The 21181-nt window shown below is 42.7% G+C and overlaps 1 protein-coding gene across 1 annotated transcript in view; it reads left to right on the top strand.

Moving 5' to 3' along the window:
- The window catches only part of TMEFF2 (transmembrane protein with EGF like and two follistatin like domains 2), a 127660-nt gene that overhangs the window by 66235 nt on the left and 40244 nt on the right, over positions 1-21181 (top strand). Inside the window, exon 5 of the mRNA XM_017828563.1 lies at positions 7885-7981. Coding sequence (XP_017684052.1) covers positions 7885-7981 — 97 coding nt within the window. The remainder of the gene's footprint in view (positions 1-7884; positions 7982-21181) is intronic.

The following is a 21181-nucleotide window of genomic DNA, read 5'->3' as shown; positions in this document are numbered from 1 at the left end:
AATGAGAGTGCTTAGAACATCAGGTGGTATGTGAATTCTTGCCAGTGGTCAGGGAAAGCACAGACCAGTAATTTCTGTGGTTTGTGTCCAACTGTAGCATCTTTCCCTACAGAAGGCGGCACTGCTGCCTCATATTCTTCTAACTGAACCTCTATCTAATGCACTGTTTCTTCGTAGAGTTTTCTGTAAGTGCCATGTTACAGCTTATATACAGTCCGTATGTTCCATCTATCAAATGATCTTTGCATTGTGTGTTCAGTGCCTCAAGCATAAGGTATCCAGCAGGAAGCTACTGTTTCAGGCAGTGTGGCATGCAGCTTCTGCACAGACATACAAGAGGAAGAGGAGGGACCAGAACCAGTCCTTGCTTTTCAGTAGAGCCTGAAGGTGCCAGAGGTTTTGCAGGTCTGCAGGGAGAGGATGTTTAGCAGTCCACAGAGGGAATGAAGGAGGTTTCAAGCCTGGGCTACTCTGCTTCCTTCTGGCACACGGGAGCAGCCGTCCAGAAGGAGCTCACACTTGACTCTCCTTCAGCCTTTGATGGCCATTTTCTGACAAATAAGAAAAGCGTTAAGACATTGGGTGCTTTCCTGCACTGCAGCTTCCCATCTACCTTGACACAGTGCTGAGGTTCAATGATCTGTGTGGCTGGGCAAGTCAACCTGAGGGAGGAATCAGACGTCATCTTTTTTCATTTCTCCTTGATCCTGAAAAATCTTCTGGTCCTTGCAATTAGAACTATAGTAATCTCCTTCCAGGCTCTTTAATAATGGCCTTGCTTGGTGACCTGTCACATTGCATCCTTCCAGCTGTGGCCATGTCCACTTGGTTGTTTTGTTCATGCTGTTGGGCATATTGAAATACATGAGAGCAGGGACTGATGCCACAAAAGCTTTGGCAGCATTGCAGGCATGTTTTTACAAAAAGATGTATCTATTTCTTGAAAATTCTCCTACAAGAAAGTGATTTCTTTTTAAAATTAAATTAATGCAAGGCAGAGATGATTAGTCCCCGTGTGCTGTTTGGCGTTTTACTCAAAGATGTTTATGAGGGGAAGTTCTTGGCAAAATTAAATGAGCCTCCTCTTCCTCAAACTGGCAAATACTGTCAATGCTGGTCATTGTACACCTTCATAAATCTGCAAAGTTGGCATCCCACATACACCAGGCAAACATCAAATTTTGTAGGGGGACAGCGCAATGGTGCAATAATCGCAGCTGTTTTATGTCAGCATTCAGAAGGCTTACAATAGGGTTTTATTCAATGAGCCATTCCTTTTGAAACACCATTAGAGACATTTGCTAGGAGAAACTGGCCTCGACTAATCGTATTTAATTTTTTATCAAATGCACTGTGGGAGCAGCAGGAATATGCATGAGACAGAAACAAGCAAGTGGTGTTTATTTATAATAAATAAACTTTGAGTAAGAGTTGAATCCGTTCCCTCCTGGCCACAGTTGTACAAATGCAGACAAGTCCCTGCAGAGTTCTGGGGCAGGATCACGTCCTGGCTTCAGACACAGGTGCAGTAGGAGACCTCCAGTTGCACCTGCTGAAAGGAGAGAACATATGCAGAGGAGGAGAGCTGCTCCTGTGAAACCATTCCCATCCCATCCACTTTTAGCCACAATAAATGAGGGTGTCAATGCTGCTCATCTCACCAGGAGAGACCTCCGAGTCCCCAGATGGCAGCTGGACAAGGCTCCCGAGATGTTGAGCTGTGTGAAGTGAGGAGAGCACGGCATTGCATGAGCCCATACCTCTCCTCACAGCAGCAGCACCCCTGTCTGCAGGGCTGCCAGTGCTGCTCCAGCCTGGGCCCTCAGGTAGGGAAAGTGCCACTGAAAAACTGGGCGTGGTGGGAAAAGGGAAGAAGCAACAAGAGAACGAGAGGGAAGGCATGACAGGAAGCAAGACGAGGTAAAAAATAAAGAGAGTGCTAGAGAGAGCAGCAGTGTTTAGATGTAATGTGAAACAGTTTTCATGCTATTTATTTACTGAACTCAGAGCACTCCCAGACACTGTTTTCTTGCACTAATGAGACTGTATCCAGGGCAGAAGCAGAGCCTTCAGCACAAGGTGTGGGTGAGCTCAGCACAGGGCCATGCACAAGGGTGAGCTGTTCCAGCAGTGCTGCTTTCCTGCCCTCAGCATTGCACAGGAGTGACAAATCATGAATAGACCCTACAAAAGTAGTATTTAAAAATTATAAACATGATAGTTTCTGGTATTTGTTATACTCACAAGCTTTTTCTCCACAGCCCTAAAGCTTAGACATACCTTTCAAAACAAATGTATATGTAGAAGCTGAGGTCCTTATACACTGACATAATCCACCAGCTGTGATTTTTAAGAAAAAAAAATGTAATCTGAAAGTCGCAGTATAAATATGAGAGCTGGAAAACACTGCAAATTGAGTCTGACTGGCATCAAAGCAGTGCTGGGCTCTATCTACATGGTCTTTAGCAATAAGATAAGAGCACATTTTATCAGCAATCTGAGCTGGCTGGATGCATCTAGTTCCTCCTCAAAAACCCTGTTAGGTATTTGCATCATGCCAAAGTCATCCTGTTAACCTTTTCTAGCACTTGGTTGAGAATGGTGATGCAAAGGTATCTAAAGATGGGGCCTGAGGCAGTATAAACACTGGGAAAAAAGGTCTGGTTTCCTTGGCAGCCAGCTCAGGTATGGCACAACCCTGGTGCTGTTTAAATCACATGCCCATAGATAGCAGAGAGGTGGTTTCAAGGACTCACCGGTGGTGGTGTGGAGAAACAGATCAAAGGCCCAAAGGAGAATATTTCAGGTCTCCTTAAGAAGTTCTGTGTCAGGTCCTGAGCTGGGTAGAGACACTGTTTTCTTGTGCAATAAGTAATTTCCCCAGAGTGTTTGTGGGTGTGAGAGAGAGAGCAAATTAGTATTTATTGAGATGGAGCCAGCCAGCAGGAGTAGAGTAGAACAAGGCACGTCAGAGTTTGAATTTATTACCAATCCTGTAGGCCATTTTCCTTTCATTTTGACTGTAATGCCATTTTGAGCCTCAGCCAGACTTCGAGAGCAGAGTCATTCGTGAGTTGACCCCCTGCTTCACACCCTTCATTTTTCTCACTTTGCAGGTTTTGACTGAGCTAATGCTTTGAGGAAAAAAAGATTTATTGATTAGAGTGGAGTCGCTTGCAGCGTCTGGGCTTTTATTGGTACAGTTTGTGAGGTGTTGTTAGGCGCTCAGTACAGGTGCAGGTAGTGTTTGTTCTAACACATTTAGTAAATTATGCTGGCTTCTCTGCCCTGGTTTCTCAGAGCTTTCTCACTTCATCCACTCACCTTCTCACCTGCTCAGAGCGTTCTTGTTAGGACTGAAGCATGTGGCAAGATCACGTCAGCTGTCCCAAAGAGCACCCTCCTCCTCCTCCTCCTCCTCCACTACGTTTTTGTTTGCACATTGTCTTTCATTCCACAGTACAAAAATGGCCATCAACTCTCATCTCCATGTGATTTTTGTTATTACCTGGATGTTATAGCTAAAAACCAAGCATGTATCCTGTTAGGATGAGCTAGAGCAAGCTTGTTTTGAAGTTCTTCTTTCAACAACAGCAAAAATGTCCCATTATGAGGAGTCAAGTTAGAATCAGCGATGAGCATAGATCTGATCACATCAATCAAAGGAAGACTTCATAATAGCAGTCTTAATTCATAATTCATTATAGTCATATTTTGTATATTCAAGTGTGTGGTGATGCTTTATACTGTCTCTTTGTTGTGTTCTCCAGTATAGTTAAAATACATTGAATAAGGATTGTTATAATAGTCCTACAAAGCTATGTGAAAACTGAGCTGAGGCTTTCTTGAGTTTGCCCTATTACCTGCAGAGGCATGTTAGCAAAGAGAGATTCAGAGATTTGTGTTTAGCCAGTGTTGCCACCTAATTGTCTCTCACCCTCACGGCTCACCAGCTATTCTTCCCACTTCCATTTACTCCTCCCAGTATGGTCCACTGGGCAAGTCACATGCATGTCCCCTGTGCCACTTGGTGTATCAGATCAAGGTCTCGTGCATATTCCTTACCATCCCACTGGAGCTGCTTTTCTGGAAATTGCAAAGAGTTTATTTCCCTCCTGACTTTGACACTTGTCAAGATCTTGGGAAGACACTGAGCGAGGGTTATTCAGAAACTCAAGCTCAGAGATTTTGATGTCTGTTTGATAAAACATCTAAACCACCAGTCCAACTCCCAGCATGAGTCTGGGAATCTGTGTGCATAAAGTCCTAGCATGACTTTTGGGGGTCGTAGCACTTACAGAAGACTCGACTTAAGAGATGAAGTGTAAAGAGAAAGTAGAGGTGTCTACAGTGGGGGGAGCAGTTTGGGGTTTTTAGTTTTCTCCTGATGTTACAGGAGATAATCACAGGGTCAGACCTCTGATTATCAGACCTACTGATGATACTTTTAATCTGTTTTTTCTGCTAGGGAAACAGAGTAAAATGCCTCAGAAATGTTTTCTTTCTGGTGGGACTTGCAAACAATACAAATCTTCTTGAAATCACAACTATCTGATCTGAGTGCAGTGAGAATGCCAGAGAAGGACCAAATTATTAAAACAGAAGCTGTTGTGGTTACCACAGTCCATTGATTCTGTAAATTGTGTGTAGTGCCTTCACAGCTAAGAATTTATATTGCTTAGGAGATTGACATAGTCTCTGAAGTGACTTTCAGATAATGTTAGTGACCTTCTAACCCTTTTTAGCCCACTTCTTTGGACTCTCAGAGTTGCTAATCTTGCTAATGCAAATAGGAATTTGCAGCTTAACATTTCTCAGTTGTGTGAGTAATAAGTGGTGGGCTTCAGCGTTCAGCCTCCCCTGAGCCCTACACTGTTCCTGCAGGGTCTTGGTGTTAAAACCTCAACAGTTGCTAATATGAGAACTACGCAACATGCATGAGAAGAAAAATCATTCTCCTTTTTAGAAAAGGAATCCAGAAGCTAGATTATTTTTGCTAACCTTTTTTTTTTTCGGTTGGGTTATGAAAGAAGTGCAAATCAGCAAGTGCAGTGAGGGAAAAAAGGAAAAAGAGTCACCTTAGAAAATAAGCATCCACTAGTCCTCAAGGTAAAAAGCAGCAGGATGTTGGGAAAATAACTCATTCTAAGATGTCCAGATTTATCAAAGCACTTATCTGCACAGCATGGAGAAAACAAGCCCCTGTGTGTGTCAGTTCTCGGTGTGGGTGCATGTGCCAGTGTTTGTGTAGGGAGAGAAAACACACCTTTAGGAAATCTAAAGAATAATATTATCTATGGTTACTGCCAACAGAAAGAGTGAGTGAGATAAACTGCTGTCTTTTTTAATCAGGACTGCTGCACACTAGAACATTTAATGACAAAGTGCACATTGACTATGGAAAGCTGGATACAGAGCTTCTTCAGAAAACTATGAGGGAGTGACCTGTTATTTTCAAGTAGAAATTCAGAACTGCAATGTGCCTTAGTGTGGATGGTCTTCTCTAAATCAGTTAGTTCTCTTCCACATGCTCAGTCTTTCAAATGCCTTTCTTTAATGACTTAAGTAACTGTATCACTTATCTTGTGATGTGGAACCGTGTGAGGTCCCTGGTCAAACCACACGTGCTGGACAATTATGAATGGAAACATTACAGGGAGGAAGAAAACAGAGCGTATGTTTTTAATTAAAAGGTAATACAAGGGAAGTGATTTGCAGAATAACAAAATAAATAAATTAAAGCTTTATTCCATAAAGTATATATTCTCACCCTCCTGAACTGGAGCAATTGTCATGTTTTCAGTAGGTGAAAATGGCTGTTGAAAATGCCCATAGGTCCCATTGTTCTTTGCATACAGTCACTAGTTACATGTCCTGCCTAAGGTCTTAACCACTGGAAATCCCCTGCCAAGATTGGCTGTCAGAGTTATCTTCTCAATAAAATAGATTTCTATATTTAAAATGTAAATGAAACTTAGTGAAAATTGTAGGCCTGGACTCAGCTGCAGGGAGGTGGGGAGGAGTATGAGCCTCACAGTCAGAATCACACTGGTGGCACATGGGGATGCTAATGGTGTGAGGATGTGGCACTTGGATACCTTGTCTGCCCTTGTACATTGACTTTTATAAAATATGAGCCTAAAGCACTTCTCAGTTATTTAAGGAAACAGAAAAACCACAGCTCAGTCCCTCCCTATAAAGCCTGACAGTGCAGTAGAATGAAAATCCAGCATGTGTTTGCCTGGTTTCCTTTTAGGTTTTTTTGTACATGAATTTTAGGGATATAAAGGTGAGCAAATCTGTACAAATAGACAATCACCATGCTCATCATAGGTGATTTTCTTCAGTTTAATATAGTCTAAATTCAGGCATGACTGATAAGAAATTGGTGCAGCAGAGTTTTATACCTAAACATACCAACACTTCCTTTGACTATATTATTGCTCAGGAAGAAACATTTTAGACAAGTCATCTACCTTAGGTATTTCTGTGGTCTATATCACTGTAGTATCTAAGCATATCACGATATTTCGATATACTTGTTTCCATATTCTCTGCTGGTAGAAAATGGTATTATTCCCATTTTGGCGTATGGGAAACATGACAGAAGTTGCATAATTTGTACAGGGTATGGAAGCAAGTTTGTTGCAAAACAGGCTTTGGGGTTACACTTGCTCTTCTAGGGGCAAAAGCCCTTTCTCCTCTAACAGCTTTGTGAAAGCTTGGGATTCTTGTCCTTTCTTGAGTAAATAACAAAAGCAGCCTATTCTGACACAAAAGCCTCTGGTAACAACACAAGTGTACCTCAAGCAGATGGTTTGTCCAGTCGATGTCACTGAGGCTTCCGACACACTTCAACATGTCCACCAGCTTTGGTAGGCTGGACCCAAGTGTGCAGTAAGCCTGCACCACAGTGCTGACTCCAAATGCCAGAGGGATGACACTGCAGAGGCTGTTTGTGCAGATAACAATATCAGTCAAAGCTGATTGATGCTTAAATTCTGCGTTTGTTTAATAACTCTGCAACTGGCAGAAGGATATCGCTAGGTACAGTGTCTTGGTATAAAGTGGCATCCTTCAAAAGATATCAAAGGGTGTTTATGTACTTTAATACAAATATAGATAATGTTTCTTTTGGATCATTTAACAAACCCCCTTTTTGTGCCTACCTTAGTGGTCTTTTTCTACCTTTCAGTACTCAGCCATCACTATTTTCTCGCACCCATATTTTTATTTTCCCCTTAGTCCCTTCATGTTTTTGGCTTAAGGGCCAGGTACAAACCTTACACAACTGCAGACATTGGGTTTCAAATTTAACCTGTGCTGGAGATTGTGCCCTCCTCTGGACAGCACTAAATCTTTCCTGCCAGAGATAACTACTCCATGGGGCTCATAACTGTACTTCTGCAGAGAAAAATGTTTTGCCTTTGGAATAGACTAGACTGCACTCTATGGCAAGTAATTTCAAAACATTTTCGAGGAAAGCATCCCCTTGGGGCCATCTCAAGACCTTCACGGGTAAAGGACACAAGGCAGCATGAGATGCTATCAATTCACCTCCGTTATTTTCCCAGGGAACAAAGCAGTGAGGCTCAGTGGGGACACAACCTTCCTGGGACACAGCTTGAAGGGAATCATTGTTCAAGAGGAAAGAGAAGAGAAAGGGTCTTTCTCTGGTTTTTAACTCCATAACTCAGGGAATTTTTCCCAGACCACCATGGGAATCTCTGTGTTGGCCCCGTTCAGAAACAGCGTTGGCCAGCCGTCAGCTTTGTGAGCAGCACATTAAGCTGATGCAGTGCATAGATTTTTCTAGAGTGAGAGAAGTGCTTTGCTACAATGCCATCTTTACTAATGTATATTCTTCTGCTTTCCATCAAACAGTCAATGAAGGCTCAGGTGAAACCAATCAAAAAGAGACATCGACCTGTGACATTTGCCAATTTGGGGCAGAGTGTGATGAAGATGCAGAGGATGTTTGGTACAGTAATTTGCTCTACTCTTCTATTTTAATGAATGTTGTATTATTTAAAGGTACTGTGGTTTAGAAAGCATTACAAATGTAAGATACTCAATTTTCTGCACCCGGAGATTCATTTCAAAGTGAATGAGGTGGTTGTTATTCTGAAAAAAATGTATAAAACACTCTGGTTTATAATTTTGGAACATGCACAATTTAGAACAACTCTAGAAACACAGTTATCTATTTTGTTGCCATTATAACTTATGTTATTCCATCTGGGGTTTTACAGCTTCATACTTCAGTAAAAATAGAATTGGGAAAAATAATTGACCTAAAGCTTTTCCAGTTAGAAAGTATCATTAGTATTATCATCATGTTAATTCATGTGTGGCATTAGAAACGCTGGGAAATCTGTCTCACTTTTTCCTAGTTGCTGGAATTGAAAACCTAACCCTCAATTGTTTGAAAAAATGAGAGTGTACATTTAGACATTTTCTCAATGGAAATGGTTTTAATTTTTATTTTTAAGAAATGTTTCAAAATTATTCATGTTTTCTTATTATTTTAAAACATAATTACATTAGCTGAAGGGAAATAATTCTATTTACTCAGATTTTTATTTTTTCATTTTGTATTTTGCGTAGGAACTATGCAAACATATATTAGGCCAGCTCTGAGCTAATCATTTCATTGTGATTTTGGAACAGCCAATAGATCAAAAAGGTCACTATTCACAGAGTTTTAGTTCTAGCACTGCCTTAGTGCCCTGCCTCGTATTTCTATCCAAGTAACTGAAACAAACTTAGAGACAGAACAAAATAGTCTTGCAAATGTTAGAGCTATGGTCTGTATGGTGCTTCTAAACCTGTGGGGTAGTGTTAGCTAAAGAATGGACACAGAGTCTGGGCAGTGAGATGTCAATAAAGCAGCATGGCCCAAGTTCTGACTTGGACAGTAAGAATGGAACAGAGAGGAGTCAATGACTGAATGGTGAACGTGATAACTGGGCCCAGGATTAGGCAGGTGACCTCACCCAGGCAAGGCACCCATGCCCTGTTGGTCAGGTTGGTTCTAGTCTTTAAAATAACCCAACTAAACAAACCGCAGAGTCCTTGCTCTGTCTCCAGTCATCAAAGGAAATGGTGGTGTTGAAAAACAGGAGCAAGGTGCATCATGGTTATAGGTTTCAGTAATGTAATGAAATTTGCGAGTGAGAAATTGCCTAATGTTGACTTTGCTTAAGGAAATTACTCCAGGTGTTACGATTTTCATTGTCTCCTTGGCTGGTTGTCCTTGAAAGCTTTCGTGGTGCAGTATAGAAACAAAACCATGGTAAAATTAATATATCAAAATTCACAGTCTAGTGCTCATGTTTTCATAATTAAGTGCACTTCCAAATTGGAAGGCAGAAGAAGAGAGGGGCAAGGAATAAAATTAGCTACAAGATAACATTATTAATCATAAGCACTGAGGAGCAGTGTTTATTTTTTTCCAGAAATAGCTTGGTAAAATTGCCTGATCCAACTTACCCCAGTGTTCCCACTGCAGATTTTGCACTGTCTAACTCCTCCCCTTTGAAACAACTTGGCCTATATGGAGCAGCATAATGACAGCAGGAGCTGAGGTTCTCAATCTTTATTGACAGGCAGTCTTTCTGCAGGGGAAGGTGCTTCTCAGGGCAGGAAGCAGGGAAGGGCATTTACTGGGAGGATGCCATCAGACAAACTGTTATAAGGCAGGAAAGCCGATTTCCAACCAGAAATACAAAGACCTTGTAAAGCCTGTTAAAAGGTCTGCTTTGAAGTAAACAACTTCATATGCCATAACAGTGCCCTGGTTTCCCATCCCTGCCCCCTGATTAGTCTTGGATAAGCATCTTTCTAAAAAATGAGTCTCCTAGCTTTTTCATTATTCTTATTTCTAGGAAAAAAGCGAACTACGTATGGAGGTTCTAGACCCCTCTTTCAAATGTATGTTAATTGACTTTTCATGTTTGGCACTAGATAGACATATTCCCCCACACCCCCTGCCAAGATTTGGTGTGCAGAAAATGTCCTTAGATTAAGTGGGAAAAGAAATTTCAATTTATTTTTCGATTACTGTTTTTACGTGGATCAAATTTCAGATGTAAGCAGGGCTCCTTTAGCTGTCTCACCTGACTGATGAGGTTTGTACAGTCCAAACGGGGTCAGCAGTTCCTGGTGGTCCCAGGACCTGTTATTACAGGATGACAAGCCCAACAATGGCAGTGAATCCATATCAATCAGGAGTAGTTTGAGGGTGCAGGGACAGTGCCTGGTCCATTCCAGGTAAGAGGGATGCAAGCTGATAGCAGAGCCAGACTTCAGAGAGCTGGGGATGCAAGGCTGGCTGTTCGCCTAATATTTCTAGGGTGCCAGAGTAGATCAGAGAAGAGAGCACAGGTGTGATAGCAGATGTGGTTGTGCTGCTGATGATTTAAAGTGACAATTGACATTATTCTGCGTTGTCACAGTCTGTTATTTTGCAGACCATTATTGCTAGTTTTACTGTTTTTTCTTTTGGTTTTTTTGTTTGGTTTTTTTTTTTTTGTTTATTCATTGCGAGTTGTCACTCATCTAAATTGTGCTATTGTACTGTGTCACCATTATTTTTAAATCTTTTTATTTGCCTAAAACCAATCTGTTAATGGCTAGACTCCTGGGATTCTGATGGGGGGTTTGGCACACAGAAGATTACTCGAAGGGGTAAGATTTGTGTGAACATTTTCTGGAAAGTATGAAGAAAAGGCAGAAAAGAAACCACTGTAATAACAGGTTTTCCATGGCATGTGAAAGCACATGTGTTATTATCCTATTCTGCAGTCAAGTATCATGAGAGTGAATGCAATTTGGCATTCCATTAGTGAATCTCCTTCTCTAAGTTAAAAACAAAGACTGTTCAGTTGAAAGTCTTTAACATCTTGCTACTTTAATATGTGAAAGCTTCTTGTCACTAAGAGGATCGTGTATTACTGGCATTATTCCCACCTTTAATGCATTTTGCACCAGTGGGCTTCATGAATATTTAAAGCAGGGCAGTGGCTATGCTCTTTAGCACTGGATTACAATCTATTGGTAAATCAGGCATTTGGTGTTGCTTGCTTTGGGTTTTATTTCTGAGCTGGCTAAGGAATAATTGATTTTGTCAGACAGGGCTACTCAACATAACACCGAGAGATGTACTCAAAAGGAAATGCAGAATGAAGCGTAACATTTTGAACTGTGGTATATTTCTAAGATCTTCCAAAAAGCATCTATAAAATACTCACTGAATGTAAACAGTGCTCTCCAAATGGAGTGCCTGCTCTCTGCTGAAGTGGCTTAGTTTCAGTACAGAACCACATCAGAAACCTGGACTCCAGCATTAATCTCCTCCATAGGGGCTCCTTAGGAAATAAGAGCACTCCCTAGACTGGACAAGCCAGGGTTTGCACAGGTACTGGGCAGCTATTTCAGAGGTCCACTGATGTGCCCAAAGTGGAAGGAGATAAATAATAGGAAAGACCCTTCTGTTGAATTTCCTTTTGGAAAATGCTGACAATAGAGAGGACAGGAGTATTTTCTTAAAACCAGATTAAAGCCTGCAAACCTCTGACTTGCAGAGTTAATCAAAATCAAAATGATGAAATGTATCTGTTCCCTCGGAATTTCAATATTAGCAGGTCAGCCAGCAGCAGTCTTGAAGTGCAGCATTGCCCACAGTAAGATGCAGGTTGCCAGCTGGAAGACAGACATGCAGAGATGTGTAGTGTGCTCAGAGAGTGCTTCCCTTGCAGCCTGGCAGTGTCTGAGGAGGTGAGGAGGCTCTCCACAGAGTGCTCCTCTGCCTGCCCCTTCCTCCCTCCTGGAGGTTGCGGGTGGAGGAGAGAGGCAGCAGTTATCTCTGGCAGGAGGTGCCTAACCCTGAAATGGGCCCCTTGGGGGTTTGCACCAGTAATAGAAGGGGCCTAAATGCCCCTGCTGTTTTCTGCACCCCACACACCCCAGGGACTCCTCCTTGGCTGGGTGTAGGGTACTGTACTTTGCCATAGGCACCGTGCTTGTGGTAGGCACCTTTGCTCCCTCTTCACAAGCCTGGCCCACACTGGAGGAGCCTTTTCTATTTCTTGCAAGCAGACAAGGATCCCACCAGGCAGGTCCAGCTCAGGAGAGGATGCTGAAGCTGTTCTGTGGGGACACTGGGCCCCTGATGACCCTAGGCTGGGAGCTTGGGGGAAGGCATCCAGGCCTGAATGAAGGAGCTTGGCATGCTCAGTGTCTAGGTCAGTGGGTGAAGGAAGGAGCGTTGTTCCCAGCCATGCTGTATGGCTGGGTGATATTCCCGAGTGAGGTGGTGACACTGCAGCATAATTACAGCAGGTCCCTTGTGTCCTGCACTTCTTTCCACATGGCTGGGACAGTAAACTCCACTTATCCAAGGCAGACAGGCACATACACAAAACGTATAAAGAAGATGAACTGCCCCAGTCCCTTGTTTCATATTTTACTGTTAATCACTGATACATCTAGTTTGGGTAAATGCTCCTATAAGGCAAGTGAACAGTCTGCAGCTCATGAGGATGACAAAACCACATTCTCATGCAAATAAGTTGCACTGTACATGGGAGATAATCTGTGCAAATCATGCAGCTGCCATCTGCAGCGACCCCTATAATCAATACTGCTCTAGCAATCAATATTTATCTTTATTATAGTATAGAAAGAAAACTAATGTGAAAGAAGCTAATGGTTTTGCCAGCTTCTCAATCCACACAGCAATTAGGTCAGTCGGCTTTGGGTCCCTTCCCCCTTCCATCAGTTGCTCTCAACCAGAGCATTTGCAAACAAGATGCTGTACTGATATAAAGTACTAAAAGGTAGTTTGAAGTCTCACATACATTACACGGGTATTGGCTGCTTCGTGTTCAGCGGTGTGTATAATAACTATGTGTGACCTACTTGTTCCAGATGCAGAAACAACGAGCTGCTTTAACATCTGCAGTGTCCTGAGCGTTATACAGTAGATATATTGCTGTTTTCTGCTTCTTTTCTGTCTCTTTTAGTGAAAAAGTAGATCTTTGTTCATGGCTGGGTATAACACCTAAACATACAAATTGAACTTGTGGTTCAAATAAACACGGAAATGGAATTAAATCATTAAAAATACACAATTCTGTAAAAACTTATATTTCTGCCTATATATCTTCTTGAGATCATACTTAAGGCATGAAGTGAAACTGCTTCTGCAGAAATCTTCACATGAAGCTTAATAGTCATGTCTAATAAGAGTCCAGGCCAGGGTTTGCAGAGGGTAGTAAAGGCACTGCAGCACACAATCTCTGCATTGCACAGCAACAGATGATCAAGCATCTTGCACCTTCTTACAGCCATGTCACTTATCTTACACCCAACCTGATAACAGAGCTACCTTCAGTGCCTGCCCAGAAATTAGCCCAGTTCTGTCTCTGGTAACTGCTAATGTTTCATTCGATGCTTGTTCTGTGGTTAAAAGATTTTGAAATAGAAGGAAAGCAGCTGACTTCCAGGGTAACTGTTGAGATGCCATGTGGAGACACCATGCAGTGGGCTAAGAGTCAGCAGTACTGGAAAAAATGTAGCCTAAGCAACTGGACATTGGTCATTTAAGGGTCTGCAATGAAAGACAAAACATGAGAAATGTTAGGCCAAGCAAGATGGCACCTACCTGTCTGTATGTTCTGTTTTAACTATTAAGCCTGCTCTGAGAAAGGATTGGGTTGGTGGCTTCTGTTGGAGCCTGGTCAGCCAGATCCTGCTGCCTCTTGGGTATGAGAGCAGCCTGGGGCTGTGGAAAGAAATGCCACAAGAACTGGCACAAAAGTGAGAAAACTAGCAAAATACAAAATTGTAGTTTGAATTGCTGTCCACAGCACAAACAAGAACAATGTTGCAGGAGCTGCAGCTTAGGTGAAAGCTTCAGCTTATTAGAAACCAGTGTTTAGACATCATGTTAGACTCAGAAAATAAGGTCCCCAGGTCAGCATTGCATGAACGCCACAGTTCCTATCAGGTAAGATACTGAGATATTTTAGGACTCTTTCAGAGGGCAGTTTCAACCTAAAACTAGCCTAGGTGAAAAAGTGACTTCATACCCCACCATAACTAGAGAAAGACCCCCACTGACTTCTAAAAGACCTTAAATCAAGCCAAAATTTGTGGCTTTCCTTTCTCAGAATGATTCTGCAGAAAGAGGAGATGTGGAAGAGAATGTTAACTTGATTTTCAATGGGTGTTTCTCTTAAGAGAAGCTTATGGTCCAGTTCTGCAGTTCACAGAGGAGGACGGGGGACTGAACACCTTGTATTTCTAAACTGATTGCACTATGATTGCACTACTGGTGGCTTGGCTAGAAAGTTAATGCTTGGAAAAACGGTGGCTTGTTTGGCCATCTGGTGAAATTGTTTTCTCTACATATATTTTATTTGGGTTTAGTTAAAACCAGCCATTTTTCCCAGTCAGGTGAGTTTCAGAAAATGGCCTTACCATCTCTGCATCCTTCATCCTTTGCCAAAATAGCCTATTTAATTTTGAAGTGAGACTGATTCCCAACTCCTTTAGGGTGGTGGTTTGGAGAATTTGACCTTTCTATCCATTGAGTCAATGCAATTCTTCAGAGGCTTATGTTCATTTGAGTAAGTCCTGCCTTTCCAGATTCTCAGGATTTATTTTCTTAATAACATTCTTTAAAAAAAAAAAAAACTTGTTTTAACATAAGCCAAGATTGTCTGGAGTTACTTATGCTTCATAGTGTTTTATTACCAATACACTTTGGAACACTCTGGTAAATAATTCAGCCTACACAAAGAAATTGGCTATATTTTCTCTATACATCGAGGAAGTCTGTCGTGTAGACAATATATCACAGCTCTAAATGTTCTCAGATAAATGCAAACCCACATTGTATTCCATCTGTACTACTCACACAAGTAGGTTTTTAGGGACCTTATACGACACATCCATCTCTTATCCAAACACCAGAATCCCTAACATTTGGTTTTGTAATAAAAAAGACATTTTTTATCTTTTGCAATTACAGCAAAACTTGCTGTGTGTCCAGGGGATAATACCCTACACAGTCATAAAGCTTATAGTTGTTTTGTTTTTTTCCTTGTGCTCCTCTTTTCAGATGCTCATCCAAACTTGCTTTTCAGTTCAGAAGGTGAACTTGCAGTTTATGGAAGTCATGAAAGTTATTCCACTGACTTCAGTGAAACAAAAGTTCTCTCCTAGTTTGATAACTATGGAGTAACTTCTCAGTGGAGCCTTTTGCTGGTAGAAGGGAGAACAGACTCTGTCTGAGTGTAAATGCTCTGTCATTCACACAGTGCAAAGGAATGACTTGGAAATTGTGATGATAAAAGCAGAATTTGCTTTACTGACTGCTTCAATTGCTTCAGAGGAAATATTGATTTGTGAAAAGCCAAAAATAACTTCTGAGATTTTTGGGGGGTTTTCATGTCTTACAGTGCCATGACCCTGTAGGAGCAAGACAAATTCTTTTGAAATTTGGGGGAGGAAGGCTTATAAGACACGTAGTCATCATTTGTCTTAACAATTACTAGTTTGTCAACATTAGAGTTGGGGAAAACAGCTGCAATAATTTAAAAAGTGTGGCTCAGAATAGCCCAATTCTCCCAGTAGGTTTCCATGGCCAAAATACCTACCTATGTGGTGTGTGAATGGGAGGCATGTAGGCATGGAGGGATGGGTGGTCATGGCAGAGAAGGCTGGAGGGCTGGGTGGGGAAAGGACAGAGGACTGTGGAAGCAGGGAGGTAACCTAAAGCTGACTTGAAGCTAGTCCAGTTTGTTGTTTTCTGGAAAGTGGGGAGGGGCTGTGGTGGCTGCCCACGTTCAGGGAGTCAAGGAGAGTTTGGGGGCTGCTACCTAAGGGTGGGAGGAATGCTGTCCTCACCTGCCTTCCCTCTGCCTGGCTTTGAGGCTGGAATGGCACACCCAACATGAGCAGGTGAATGAAATATTTATATGGTGGGGACGGCTGGAGGATGTGTGGGGTAGCAGCTCATAAGGCACTGAGGTGGTTTGGCTGTGGACTGTGTTAACACTGATCTGTACCTATTACAAGAGTGCATGTGTGTGGCTCAGCATTGTATGAGGCAGCAACAGCATCCCTCTGTATTTTCAGGAAATGTATACAACACATACACATGACAGTAGGGTGGAGAGCAACCATTGGATGTGCCCAGTTTAACAGGGGAGGAAATGAACCCAAGGTTTTGGGGAATTTTTTACTCCTCTGCCACCAGATGTGACTGTGGTTTTCAGTCCTAGGTGGGAAAATGTCGCAGCCTTCTGAGCGCATGCCTTTATTCGCGTTGGAAGGAATGTTTTTGGCAGTCTCTTTTGTTCTCTTGCTGTAATACAGGGTGTTGTAAAGATCCTGCCTGGCTCCTGACGCTTTGTGGGAGGTACACAAAAGGGTCCCTTTGGGCTCTGCAAGGGCAGAGCTGTGTGCAGGTGCTCGGAGGCTTGGTTTGTAACCCCACGGTTACATTGGTTGTGTAACCTTGTAGCTGGGAGAGCCTGGGCTCACCAGGTTGTGAAAGTGCACATAAGGGATGATAATATGATAATGCACATCAGATATTAATGTGCATTGACACATAATCGTCTGCGTACATCAAGGCATTACAGCATGAAAGAGCAAATGCAGAGGCCTTGGAGGGCAACGTGCTTTTACACCTTTCCCCCCCCCCCGCTTTCTCTTAGCCTTGTTATTTAAAAGTAAGCGTTCCTCCCTCCCTGGCCCCCCATTTAGCCAAAGTCATCCCCCAGCAGTAAACTGAGCGGTGCCTTCACGACGGCCTATTTAGTCGCAATAAAAAGCCGATTGGCCTAATGCGCAATCAAGAAAGGAGTGACATTTATTGCTTCAGTTTTATGATGCTGTGAACTGAGCAAGATTTGGAGCCTTACAGTGCCTTCAGGGGGCAGGAGATCACCAGCAATGAATTGTATTTATACCTTTTCCAATTTCCTACCAGCATTTTAGCAATAAATAGACTGTTGTTATTGAGTTTTATGTAAGTATGTTTACGAAAGCAGGAATACAACTTTGTAGCTCAGAATTACATGTGTTGGCTAAATAGATCAGCAGAGAGAATAACTATGTAAAACACTGGGAAAGCACTTACGAATTTATTATGAAATGTCTTAATAGAATGCTTCATCTCTTCCATCCCACTTTATGTTACTATTAAAATAGAACTGCCTCCATTGCAGAAGGTCAGAGGCTCCTTCACACACCCATGTTGGAACATCAAGGGCCACGATTTGTTCACACATCTAAACCATTAAAAATACATCCCATGCATTAAATATGAGCCTGAGGAAAACTCAATAGTAGCTGACGCAGAGGGCTGACCTCAACTCTCACAGCCCCTGCAGAGCAGCAGGTGTCCCTTCATCAGAGTCCATCTCCTGCCCTGGTCCCTTCCCATGTGGAGGCTGCAGCTAAAAGCCTGTGTGAGATGTCCCCAGACGTACAGATTTAATTGCTGTCTCTCAGCCTGCCCATTTTGTAACGGAGCTCTCCCTTGTGGAGGAGCACGGGTGCCCCAGGGTCACCTGTCCTGGCCAGTACTTGCTCCTTTTTCAAGGAGCTGCAGGTAGATTCCACTGATCTGTGTCCCAGACCTGAAGAAGGTTACTGTCATCTCATTAGTTTGCTGGCAAGGATATGTCCTTCAGATGGCACATTTCCTTTGCTCATCTGTCTTCCTTTCCCTGGCAGCAGTACTTTCCCTTGGGGCTTGATCCCAAAAGCAGCCAGCCACTGTGGTCATCGTGAGACAGCAAGAGAGTCACAGAATATACTGAGCTGGAAGGGACCCACAAGGATCATCGAGTCCAACCCTTAGCCCTGCACAGGACATCCCCATAAGTCACACCATGTGCCTGAGAGTATCATCCAAACACTTTTTGAACTTTGTCAGGCTTGGAGCTGTGACCACTTCCCTGGAGAGCCTGGTCCAGTGCCCAACCACCTTCTGGGTGAAGAATCTTTTTCTAATATCCAACCTAAACCTCCCCTGACACAACTTCAGGAGAGGCAGCATCCCCAGCCAGTCCTAATGCCTAGTTTCATACAGCAGCTTTCACCTACAGACCTGAATGCTCTGAGGAAAAAGAAGGTTACTGCTGCACCCTCCTTGAATGTGCAGAGAAGTGATTTGCTGGAGTGCCAGTCTCAAACCTGTGGGCTGAGATCTCTTTTCCCTGCTGTGCAGGATGACATGAGGTTACCTTTCCTTATTGCTGTCTGTGCAGAAGGTGCAGGCAGTGCCTGAAGAAGAAGCCTGGAAGAATCCTCCTAAAATTTTGTTAAATATCTAGGCTGGATTTTGTTTTGTGATTAAAGGCAGCTAACCAAGCAGGTCAGCCTGGAGTATGCAGCCAGTTCAGATGGCACTGTCCCAGGCAGGTCTCCTCAGAACCATGAGCCACACATGTTTGAGGATGCAGAGCAGTTTATGGTGAGCAGTATGGTTTTGCACACCTGGAGGCAGTCTTTACATGGAGTAAGTCTTTTTCCACAGTTTTCTTCTCACTGTTTTTAGGAAGGTCACTCCTAAGCCTTTCCTTCCCCACCAGCAGTGGATGGCTCACATGTTGAGAGGGATTGGCTGGAAGCACACTGGTCTCTGCTAGCCAAAAGGCCATCATCCCTTTACCTTCACTGATAAATCAGAGCTTGCTTTCCACTTTCAGAAGTAACTCCCAGTGTTGTTAGCAACGGTGTTACCAGAAATTTGTCACTAGTCCCAGATGGTGCTATAGTTCTCTGTAAGCAGATCAATCCTTCCAGTATGGCAAGGTCCCTGCCAGGACCTGCAGCTAGATAGTGTCCCATGCTTCCCACTGGACACTGCAGTATTCCCACTGGCTGTTGCAGGCTGAGGTGAAACTCTGGGATTTGTGGAAACAGTTCTCATTGTTCTTCTGGCTTCAAAAAAGGAGCGAACAATGTCAGCAGTCTGAGGCACACAGCAATAAACCGTTTGTGAAGGACAGCCTCAAATGTTTACAGAGAGAGAAACAGTCAGCAAAGCTTTGTTTTAGCACAGACTACAGAGACGTGAAGGACACCAAGTGTTGGCAAACCATAAAAAGGCATTTATTTTATTCTGTGGGTTTTAAAATAAACTTCACACGTTAGATACCTGCAGACACTGGAACTGGCATGTGCACAGAATTAGAATGTTCTGCTCTGGTCACACAGCTAGTGTGAGGGTTTTTCCATGACTCTTCAAACCCAGTCATCAGCCTTGTAATTCTCTGTTTGGCTTTAAAGCATCCAATCTAGCAAAGATTGCTTTATACAACTTAGTTCCTTTTAAATAGGAATGATATTTTAAAAAAAATATGACACATTCATTTTGCCCTAAAGGTGTTAGCATACAATTCAATGTACTGTTGAGGGCACCAAAGGCATCAGGAAACCAGATGAAGGTCGTATTATAATTGGTGCTGTGAATTGCAAGAAGGAAGCAAAGGTGAATTTCGTGATACTTTTTGTCAAAAACTTAGCAAAAAAAGTTATGGGGTAAAAATTAGAGGAGAACTAGGAATCAAATTGCAGTGTCTTGCACAGCAAATTAAAATGTTTTTCATGAGCTGCAGTCTCCAGGATGACTTCTTGAAAACTGGTGGAGTGTGAGACCATCTCCTCACCGAGCTCCAGGAAGGAGGCAGTGCCCAAGAACTCTCCTCAGGGCTGTAAAGCAAGGTGTCTCAGGGAGCAGTCCAAGAAAATGTTTTGGAACAACCTCCATGAGCTGCCATAAAAAAAGCGTGCTCTGAAAAATCCACACGTATTTTTAAGCATTGCCAGTCAGTCCCTGCTATTGAGCAGCAGCAGCGTGGCAGCTGTACAGCGATTGCCCAAGCTCCTGGCTCTGCGCTCCAGCTACGCTCCCAGAGTATGTTGCATTTGGTATGCAAGGAAGGGCATCAGTAAATATATTCACCACTTTAGTGCATTTTAGCTTGACATGTGTCCAGTGAACAATATTTTGGGCTCTTGCAGTGAAAAAAGCAGGGGGGAAAAAAAAAATATCACCTGATTATTCAGCGCTTCCTTCTGTTATGATGCTTTGGGGTCCTTCAAATCATTTTCATTATGCACTACATAATAATAAAAATCTCTATGCAGTATGCTGATAATTCCATGCATGGTCTCTGTGATTTCTAATTGTTTGAATAACAGGATGCTATTGAAATGCCATGCAGAAACACTGCATCACCCTGAGGGAATCAAGCTTTTCTCCTTTTACTCCTGGTGAAGATAAACATTTGAACAGTTGAAATAGGTAAAATATCCCAGGGAAGCCGCTGTGCAAAGTAGACATGCTAAAGCCTTTAGTGCAGAAGCTGTGCTGCAGAGGACAAAAAGGAAAAATAAATTAGATAAATGAATAAATAAATAAATAAAAAACATTGAATGGAAGGCACTCACAATAAGCCATGCTTTTTCTTCTCCTGTGATCTTAAAGCAGAAGAGAAGCACTAGCAGGCCCAGGAAAGAAATACCGCGTGCTATTTTTGTGCTGCCATTATAAAATATGTATTGTTTATTGTTCTGCACTGCAGCTAAAGTTTTGCATCAGCCTCAAAATTACAGCAAAGTTTGTTTTGAAGGAGATATGCAGTGTCTCTATTCTTTAAGCCTCTTAAATGATGTTCTTAAGAATGCAGTGATAGGATTTCTATCTCCTGGCAAGCACAGACAGGTTGTAGGGTATGATTCATAGAAAGAGTAAAATACTGTGTGCCAACGTGCATTATGAATGTATTTTATATATATGTATGTCAGTGTACCTGATGTTCAGCTGCATGCAAAACCAGGCAATGGTGCCAGGCAGTTTTGTTGCTTGGCTGGAGGCATCATTGGGTGCCACCCTCTTGAGCTGTGCTCCACATGCTGCAGGGACCACTGTGGGGCACCTAAGTTTGACCAGGCTACCAAAAGTCCCTGTTGACGCTGTACTGAGGGTTCCAGGACTTAGCACTAAAACTTTGCTCTCTGTAAAATGGGTATAATAGTACCAGGTCATTGCTGCTGTAGGGCTGTATGAGATCACTGTAAAGCTTAACGGTGTACTTGCAGATGGGCTGAGGGTCAGAGGCAGGAGCTCGTATTTATGCGGTCTTTTTGACAC

Source organism: Lepidothrix coronata, unplaced genomic scaffold (genome assembly GCF_001604755.1).
Source record: "Lepidothrix coronata isolate B3197 unplaced genomic scaffold, Lepidothrix_coronata-1.0 Scaffold149, whole genome shotgun sequence".
Taxonomy (NCBI): Eukaryota; Metazoa; Chordata; class Aves; order Passeriformes; family Pipridae; genus Lepidothrix; species Lepidothrix coronata.
The sequence above is the reverse complement of the archived record's forward strand: the minus strand, read 5'-3'. Positions and strand labels throughout refer to the sequence as shown.